Source organism: Notothenia rossii (assembly GCF_949606895.1).
Source record: "Notothenia rossii genome assembly, contig: scaffold_125, whole genome shotgun sequence".
Classification (NCBI taxonomy): domain Eukaryota; kingdom Metazoa; phylum Chordata; class Actinopteri; order Perciformes; family Nototheniidae; genus Notothenia; species Notothenia rossii.
This window is the reverse complement of record NW_027640063.1, coordinates 27,239-36,166: the sequence shown is the minus strand read 5'-3', so window position 1 is coordinate 36,166 and position 8,928 is coordinate 27,239. Positions and strand designations below refer to the sequence as shown.

Here is an 8,928-nt window from a genome sequence, read left to right as displayed (position 1 = left end):
ACAATGCACATAGTCTGGAGCTCGCTGGGGTCCTGCATATGCTTTAATCACACTTTTGTCCATTTGCCTATCAGTTTGTTAACAAAATGGACAGAGCCTGTTTTTTCGCCCTAAAAGTGACTTTTAATGGCGGTATTTGCATTTAAATGATGGGTCTTATCATTCACAAGGATCCCCGACACAATGCACACAGCCTGGAGCAGTGGAGCAGCGGCTGGGCCGTGTTCCCCCTTTTGTCCATTTGCCTATCAGTTTGTTAACGAAATGGACAGAGCCTGTGTTTTCCCCCTAAAAGTGACTTTTAATGGTGGCCCTTGCGTTTAAATGATGGGTCTTATCATTCACAAGGGTCCCCGACACAATGCACATAGTCTGGAGCTCGCTGGGGTCCTGCATACACTGAAAAAAAGAACACATTGGATTTACTCAATTCAATTGTGGACATCTGTTGCACACAAATAATTTGCTTTGGCAGCAACCTATAGAATTGTTTTAAATCAACACAAACGATTTATGTCCAATCAACGCAATTACTTTGTGTTGATTCAAAGTTATTGAAATGTGTTTCAATAAAGTAAATTAAACACTTTCATCATTTTACTCCAACCCATTTTGATCACTTTATTCAAACACAATTCAATCCCTTTTATTCCAACACTATTTGATCACATAACTCTAGCAATATTTGTTATTTTAATATTCCCATGTCTATAACATGTTTTCAGAATTGTAATTTTTTTGGTTATACATTATATTTATAAATATAATTTAATGTAAATATGAAACAGATTTTAAAAGTAAACATAACCCACTTTTTTTGCATTGAAAACGATAAGAAAGTTTTGTTTCAAGACCTTTATTCAAGAACCTGGAGATTAAATAATCACTCAAGTCTTTCCAAAACTAATCTCCAATTTGAGAATTACAAATATTAAAAAGGACCTTACATATCGTTTAGCAATTTCGTTACAACAACAACAACGTAAACAAAAAAACAATATATATATATAAATAAAGCATCCCCTGCTTTTTATAAGGCATCAATAACTGCGATGGTGGGAGAACCAGCCACACCACTCAGTCCAGGAATGTATACTCTGCATCTCAACTACAAGAACAGTGTAGGAACAGTGAGCCGTGAACATGGACAGTGAACATGGACAGTGAGCTCTCTTCACTCGTGCATTTTCCTCTTCAAGTTTTGGGCCTTTCTTGAAAGGTCAGATGCATCCACCTCCATTATAAGCTTCTGAATAACTTCTAAGGTGTTGCGGAGCTTCAACGGGTAATTCATGTTTAGGGCATACATGAGTCCAAACAGCATTACAGCTGCAAGAGCCACATTCTCCAGATCCTGAAGCACCACCACACCCTCGAGGATAACTCCGACATCAGAATAGTCACTGCTGGGAGTCTCTCTGGCAACATAGATCCCCACTGTTGTTTCTTCTACCTCACGTAGTGTGTTGGCCTCAGTCATTTCCTGGTGGAAGACAAATTATTTCTTTAAGGATAAGATTTGTTTTACTCGGACCTCATTAAGACACAATTTGCTTATTTGACTCTACTGTGGCACTACACTAATTAGCACAATGCTTGCGAAGAAGAATACCTGGTTTCTTTTCACCTGTGGGTTTCACCAGCCTGGCTAACAGATTGTAGGTTGTACATTAAATTGAGTGAATTGTAATTATTATTGGTAATATATATATCAGAGACTTTAAAAAGAGGAGAAGGTTGGAGAGAATAAACAGGTGAAATGAAATGACACCAAATGCTGGAGACTAATGAGCAAAGCATTAGGTACTACTCCTGATTCATAATTCACCCTATGTAATGTAATATAAGCCCCACAGGTGGAAGATACTGCAGCCTGAGGAGGATAGAGCTGTCCTTAAGACTATTGCATTAGTATTTGAATGTGTCTCTGGAATCAGAAGAACACAAATCATGATAGACCATGTTAATTCTAACAAAACCAATTATAATATCAATTTCAGGAAGACAGCTAAGTAACATGTCTAGTAATATGGTCTGGTATATCTGGTCGAATGAGGTTCTTTTAACTGAGGCTATTTTTCTTCTTAAAAACATGTTCAAACTAACTTCTTTTTTGTATGTGGCCTACTACTTTAGCACACACTCACCATGTACTCCTTCACCAGATCCTCAGGATCCTCATTGAGGTAGATGCAGAGTCCTTTAATGAGGCACTCCCTGTCAGCATCGATGTCTTCCTTAAGGATTAAAACAAAGAATATAGGGACATTTGAATCAAATTGAACCGATGGAGTGGTCACATTTTGGGATAATTTACCATTGCAATTGATTTTAGACTGACCTAATGCCAAAAAGGAAATATTATATATATACACACACACACACACACACACATATCTACACATATACACACAGTTAAAAAGTTCTTACCGTCATCATGGCAGCCATGTCTTTTAACTTCTTGCCCTGCTGCCCCGATTTTTTCGAGAACACCCTCAGCAGACTTGCGGAGTGTAGGTCAAGCTGTGACAGGAACCTTGACTGTAGAGCCATAGTTGTAATCCGCTTGAACTCTGCGTTAACCTGAAAAAAAAAAGAAACCATTTTTTAACAACACGGCCCACTGACATACACACATTTGTTTCATTAAACTTACAGCTGCCAATCACATAACTGTATGCACTATGCATGTTTGCTCAGCATTTGATTTCGGCTATGGAATATTGGGTGTGAATGCTGAAAGCATTTTGCTCTACCGAGATGTAATCCAGCTCGACGCGATCTGATATATTTTAGACAAACTTATTTTTTTAGGCGGCTTTGATGTAGTGCTAACTTATACAATCATATTCGCCACAGTAGATACGAGATTTGGACCTGAAAATTGCCAATAATATGTTTGTGAATGTGTGACGAATCTGATGACAGAGGCAGACCACAACTGTTGTGTTCGGTAAACACAACATGTGGAAACCAGTTAGTCTGAAAACCAGTAGGGACATGACACCAGCAGTATGTGCTGTGTGTTTCTGTTCTCAAGGAGGTTTAATAAGAACTTGTGCTAAACAAAACTTGCAGTCATTTTAATTTATGACGTTATCACGGTATTTTTCCTTTTAACTCTAGGCCCAAATTCCTCGCTAAATAAATGTTCCTCCTCCTCAATCCTATTTTTTTCGGCCCCCGGGATGACGGACATCCTTAAACTCAAGCCCTACTCATCTGCTTCAATCATGTTCCCACTTTTTCAAATATTCCTACTACTTCACCTTCTTCTTACACATTTAAGCCAGCAAAGCAGTGAAGCATCAGCTTTTCAACATCCAGCATTCATTTGCACCTACTTCTGAACAACATCGTAATGGGGCCAAGCTTTACTCTAACAGTTGCATATACCATCTACAGCACAAAAAGTTACACCATTATCTTTGTACTCACCTCCATTACACCAAAGAGAGCTGGCCATCTCTCTTGTACATCACTGGTCATGGGAACATCACTAATGACTTCTCTTCTTCTCAATGCAAATGTTTTCTCCATTTTAGCCTTAACTGTCTCTGTTATTACGCTTCTTGTAATCTGAAAGGAGTTCAACCCTCATCTTCTCCAAGGACTGGGCGCATTCTCCAAGTGGAAAGTCAGGGCAGTAGGCCACTTCACCCCTCTTTGGTTTCTTAACTTTAAAAGCAGGACAACGTTTCCCTTCTGGTTTATGTTTCAAAGTATTTACACATACTTCAGGACATCCCACTTTCCGGAGATGTGTGCGGTAGTTGGACAACTTGTATTTGAGACTAGTCTTCCATCCCCCATAGCCAGAGGCTGAGCCTTTTTCTTGTAAACATGGATGCTTCATGACGAGCGCCTCTGCAACTTGGTCAAACTCCCTGTCCGTGGCGTAGACTTTGTGCTTAACTACCTCCTGAATCAACCCCTCTAGTATATCAGACTTGAGCTTTGAATCAGGGATCAACAGTGTCCCTTCTTCTCTGAGAACTCTGTGGGCCTTTTCAAGCTTAATCTCTGCATCATACGAAAAACGGGGAACATGGAACACACCTGGCCATGAAGACCGTGAAGAAGTGGACTCTGGAGATGTGAGAATCCCGGTGCTGTCGCCTAGAGAAGATGTGGTGTCATCAGGATGACTGGTTGGTGGAAAGGAGCAACTGTCCACACATTGATCTGCATCAGCATTGAGAGGTCTGCATGATGTGTATATGACCTTGACTGTAGCTTTGTCTTGTATTTCTCCCATGGAAGTTAAGTTCATAAATTCATCGCCAAAAAGCGTGTCCATGAACTGCAGCCGAAAAGGTTCCTTTACATTACACTGAGTCTTTATCTCATTCTCCAGTTCATTCACAGTTGAAGGCAGGCCAGCAGAAATCACCACCCTCTGACAGCTGTCAGCCCCTAGGATTACTCTGAGAACAGCTGATGTCATCATGGTCTTTCTTCACCGTCTGTTAGGAAAGAGAGTATATAAACAATAAAAGGTTTATAATTAGTTTTATTTCAAGTACATGGGGCTTGGTAGAAGAGTGAATGCTTGTCATTTTTTAAAAGGGTTCATTGTGAAGAACAATAACAATGTTATTGGACCAATGTATTGGGTTGGGTACTGTTCACATTTGAACCCATAGATATAAACAATAGATGGCTCACCCGTGCTGCTGGCCAATGGAGACCGACGTTGCAACATGGCCGCCATCTTGCTGCAGTCAGCTCGCTCATTCATAACATTATGGTTTACTATTTAAATAACCAGTTTGCTCAATTTTCAAACGGGTTGGTTTGTTATAAACATCAAAGATGTAGTTATGATACTGCATACTTATAATTATGAATTTTTTTTCAACATGTCTTGTTGTCTCCTGTATCATAGCCATGCTAATAACGTTTATAATAAAGCAAACCGTTTGTAAATCAGTCAAGATTTCAGCGAGTTAAGATTATTTTTGTGCAGATCACTCACCTTACAACAGTAGCTGGTGACTGCAGCAAGATGGCGGCCGGTGAGCTACGCTGGAAAATCTCCCATGAGCCATCTATTGTTTATATATATATATATGTGTTTGAACCGATACCAGTACCCAACGGTACCTATTCTCGGTACTTTAGTCTGTACCTGCCCAAGCAGTGTTTAATTTGTTGCTTTACCTCAGACAGATTGATCTCTTCAAGGTCACCATCCGCACACATCCAACCAGATAGGCGGCCAAGGGATACTCATCGACCAGTTCACAGACTTCCACAAGAGCAAGTTCTCGTGACGGAGATGGAGTCACCTCAAAGGCTCTGTAGTGCTCACTATACCATCCACACAGCAGTTTCAAGACAAAAAACACTCTCTGATGCAAAATGCATATTTGATGGATTTCCCAAAATTCGGGCAAGCCACCTTTAGACCCATGGACAACTACCATACCTGTCCTGTAGTTTATTCCCTTGCTCCAAACATTTTTTGCAAGGTGTATTTCAGATATGTCAGGATCTTTCTGTTTAAAAGCTTGAACTAGCTCCTCCTTCAAAACATCTAAGGGGACAGAAGATACATCTGAGACATCCAGCATTTGTTTATCAATACTTGGAGACGACAAGTGGTAGCCAATCATAAACTGATGTTTCACAGCCAGAGGTAGGGGCACGTTTTTAAAGCAACTGGTGTGTTTGATTATGTTTTTAAAGAAACTGTGCTTTGCCTCAAACCTCATAGTCCAAAGTCCCACAAGAGGCCCAAAAAACCTTATTAGTTGTGGGTAATGTTCTATGTAGTGGTGTTTGGGACGCAGTCTATTGTTAGGAAAAACCTCTTGATACCTTTGTCTATGGTCTGAAATTTTGCTCTCAAGGTATGCACTAGACTCGTCGTTGTGAACTGGGGCAACCACAAGCTCAACAATCTGTTTTAGGTCCAACAAGACCTGCCATGCTGGATCATGCTCAGGAATCTTAGGCCCAATTATAAATGGGAGCAATCTTAACAAGCACCAGTTTTCATGGGCATTACCACCTATGGTTTTCCTGTGTGAGAGATTTTGTGGCAAAATATGAGGCTTATTTGTTTTGTCTGTCCACTTGTATGGGAAATGTAGAATGGAATTGTTAATATCTTCCAAGGTTATGTACTTCTTTGAGATTACAAATGTTAGACAATGTGCTATTTCAACAGGCACAATGCCTTCAAAGAGATCGTGGGCAATGTCAGGAGGGTAGCCACTGATGACATTAAAATGAGAAAGCGCTTTAGTCAAAGGACAAGCTCTTTTAACTCCAAAACAGCTGCTGCCACTATCTAGGGCTGTTCTGACATGAGTGTCATGTATTTCTTTTGTTCTGAGGCTGAAAGTTCCTGCTCTAACCTCATTTGATGCAATGTCTGAAGCTGTTGCAGTACAAAAACGACAAAAATAGGTGCCTGAAAAATTCTCAACAAAACCCGCTAATCCATGAGCTCCTAAATTGTCTGCAGCAATAGTTTGAACTGTACCTTTGAGCGATGTTCCCAGTTGTGGGACAACAATTCCATCAACTTCCAAAGACCTGAGATCACGTAGAAGTGGCTCTAAAACCTTGTCATAGCCATAGGTCTTAACATTGTCTGTTTTGCACAAAATAGCTAAGTAAATGGAGGACAAAGAGGAATGAGACCCTGGGGGTAGGTTACTCAGCACCCAGTACACAGCACAAAGTTTGTGGGTTTTACGGGAGGTGCCAAGAGGGTTACAGACCTCGAAGTCATCAACATACAAACCAATAGATACCCTTAACTCTTGACCTGACAATAAACTGTTTTGCTTACAATGCAGACCATCCCTGAAACACTTGTACACAATTTCTTTTGCTGTCTCTGTTTCCCTTTGCGTTTCGTGACTACAAACTAACTTGTCCACAATATCTTTCCTATTCAACAGCACCTGTAGAGATTCAAGAATGGGGACATACTGGAAGGTTTTCTTCTCTTTAGCATCCAAAATACATTCAACTGGTTCAACAATATTAAAGTTTGCCTTGTAAAACTGCTTACGTTGATATGTAGAACTCAAAGGACCACCCTTCTCTATGGCTTTATTTATAGGATTCCCAGTGCACAGAGAAGTGGTTATTTCCTCTATGATAGCTCTGTCAACCTGGAGTTTGTGCTTCTGAAAAATATCAACTAGAACGCCATCAGTGTGGGAACTCGAGAGAGAGCTAGTTAAGTTGTGAAGCTCTAGCAAAAAATCATTGATTGCTGTGCTTGGTACATGGGTTAAATGTTCCAACTTTAACAAAGCTGCTGCAAAAGTTTGTTCAATTACATTTGGAAGGTCATTCGGGGCATAAACACTGCAATCTGGTTGTGCATCAGAGTATGCCTCACCTATTTCATCATCTGAAGTATTTTGCGCAGATTCCAGAGAAACAAAGGTGGTTGATGTCTCAATTTCTGGTTTAAAATCTGTAATTGAATAATAAGTATGTTTTCTGCTCCTGTGGGATTTAAATGTTCCGTAGATATTTGTTTGAAAGTTGCAATCTAAAAACATGCAAGTTACAACCTCATTTTTGTTAAGGTGTGCATTAATGTGAGCCCAGTAATACCTTTCCGAGACAAGATCCTTACAAGGACATAACTGGCACCTAAATATACAGCTCTTGGACTGATGACTGGTTTTAGTCACATGAAATCTATTCAAATGAATTAAAAGCGCATTCCACGTTTTAAAAGTGCAGGGGCAGCTTACATATACACAAGGAAAACGATTATTATTCCCATAATATCTATGTTTCACTCGATAATGTTTTAATATTTGGGACCTACTTGGTAAAACTGAGGGGCAGGCCTTACAATGCCACATTCACAGCAACATTCTGGCAAACTTGCAGCACCATTCACTGCAAAAGACAAATGGAAACAAAGAAGGATTAATGTCTAATGAGAAAATTCTGACAAAAATGTAAGACAAGCTGTCAAAATGAAATAACAAACATCAATCAATAATAAAATGGGGAAGGTCTAAGTAACAGTAGTGACACAACTGTTTATAAAAAGCATTTCAAAAAGTGTGACACATCACACAATGGCCAATCACACCGAGTGGGACAGGGTTAAACCAAAATACAATTGTATTCTCACCACATCAATTTGAGCCCACAGTAAAAGCGCCGACTCCAGACACGCACAGAGTTCGCGTTTCAATCTGCTGCAACAAAGAGCAACACTTCTTCTTCTTCTTCTTTCGTGTATCGTCGTCATATGTCCAGCTCAGTGTCACAAAGCCACGCTCTCGTCTCTGGTCCCACTTGGAAGAGGCCAGCCTCTGAAGGAGGTCTGTACAGAGGACAGCAACACAAAAAACACTTATACAATGCAAAACAGTATTTCTATAAACAAAAATTGTAAATACTCTACACATACGGGAAGTAGGGGTTCTGGAGGTGCTGCAGCACCCCCTGTTGGTGAATGGTGTACATTTTTTGCTGGTTACTATTATGTTCATGTTACTGTTGAAATCTCTCCCCACTTTTGGCCTCACCCCCTAAGTAAAATGACTTCCCGCGGCTATGACTCTACAGGTCAACAGATTATGTTTTTTTGAGGGATGATGCCAATCTTTTTTATAGCAGATCAACTAATAGCCAATATACATGTCTGCATCTGAAAATGTAAATGACACCATTGCTCTCTTCAATGTACATGTATATATACGGCTGGGTACCTACCGAAATAATCTGGTACCAAGTAGTATCGACTTCTCAAGTCAAAGGATACCTATCCTTATCATAATAATCACTGCTACATGGGGCACTGGGATAGTCAGATGATGTCAGTTTGCATAATAATTAACCATGTGCTGCATAATAATTAGCCATGTGCTTCTGGTAACTAAAGCATATATCCTGTCTGTATCACCTAGAATGACGCACAAACATATATGCCCT

The 8,928-nt window shown here is 40.0% G+C and overlaps 1 protein-coding gene across 3 annotated transcripts; it reads right to left on the bottom strand.

The window, feature by feature from the left end:
• Positions 1-840: 840 nt before the first annotated feature.
• Positions 841-8,293, bottom strand: LOC307027130 (uncharacterized protein). Of its 3 annotated transcripts, none has more exons than XM_079695320.1 (4): positions 3,439-3,670; positions 2,431-2,583; positions 2,148-2,237; positions 841-1,483 (listed from the first exon to the last, which is right to left on the bottom strand). In XM_079695320.1, the coding sequence occupies exons 1-4, from the start codon at positions 3,538-3,540 to the stop codon at positions 1,175-1,177; spliced, it is 654 nt and encodes a 217-aa protein (XP_079551446.1). In that variant the 5' UTR covers positions 3,541-3,670; the 3' UTR covers positions 841-1,174. The 3 variants fall into 3 exon arrangements, 1 of the variants encoding a protein (XP_079551446.1); XR_013804547.1 differs by lacking the exons at positions 841-1,483; positions 2,148-2,237 and adding exons at positions 7,808-7,881; positions 8,123-8,293 and having other exon boundaries at positions 2,446-2,583; positions 3,439-4,466; XR_013804548.1 differs by lacking the exons at positions 841-1,483; positions 2,148-2,237 and adding an exon at positions 5,164-7,460 and having other exon boundaries at positions 2,446-2,583; positions 3,439-4,466.
• Between the last annotated feature and the right edge of the window lie 635 nt (positions 8,294-8,928).

Coding starts and splice junctions, on each gene's coding strand:
- LOC307027130 (XM_079695320.1), bottom strand. CDS start 3,540: ATGGAGAAAACATTTGCATTGAGAAGAAGAGAAGTCATTAGTGATGTT. Junction 2,584..3,438: donor CTCTCTTTGGTGTAATGGAG/GTGAGTACAAAG, acceptor TTTTTTTTTCAG/GTTAACGCAGAGTTCAAGCG. Junction 2,238..2,430: donor ACATGGCTGCCATGATGACG/GTAAGAACTTTT, acceptor TTAATCCTTAAG/GAAGACATCGATGCTGACAG.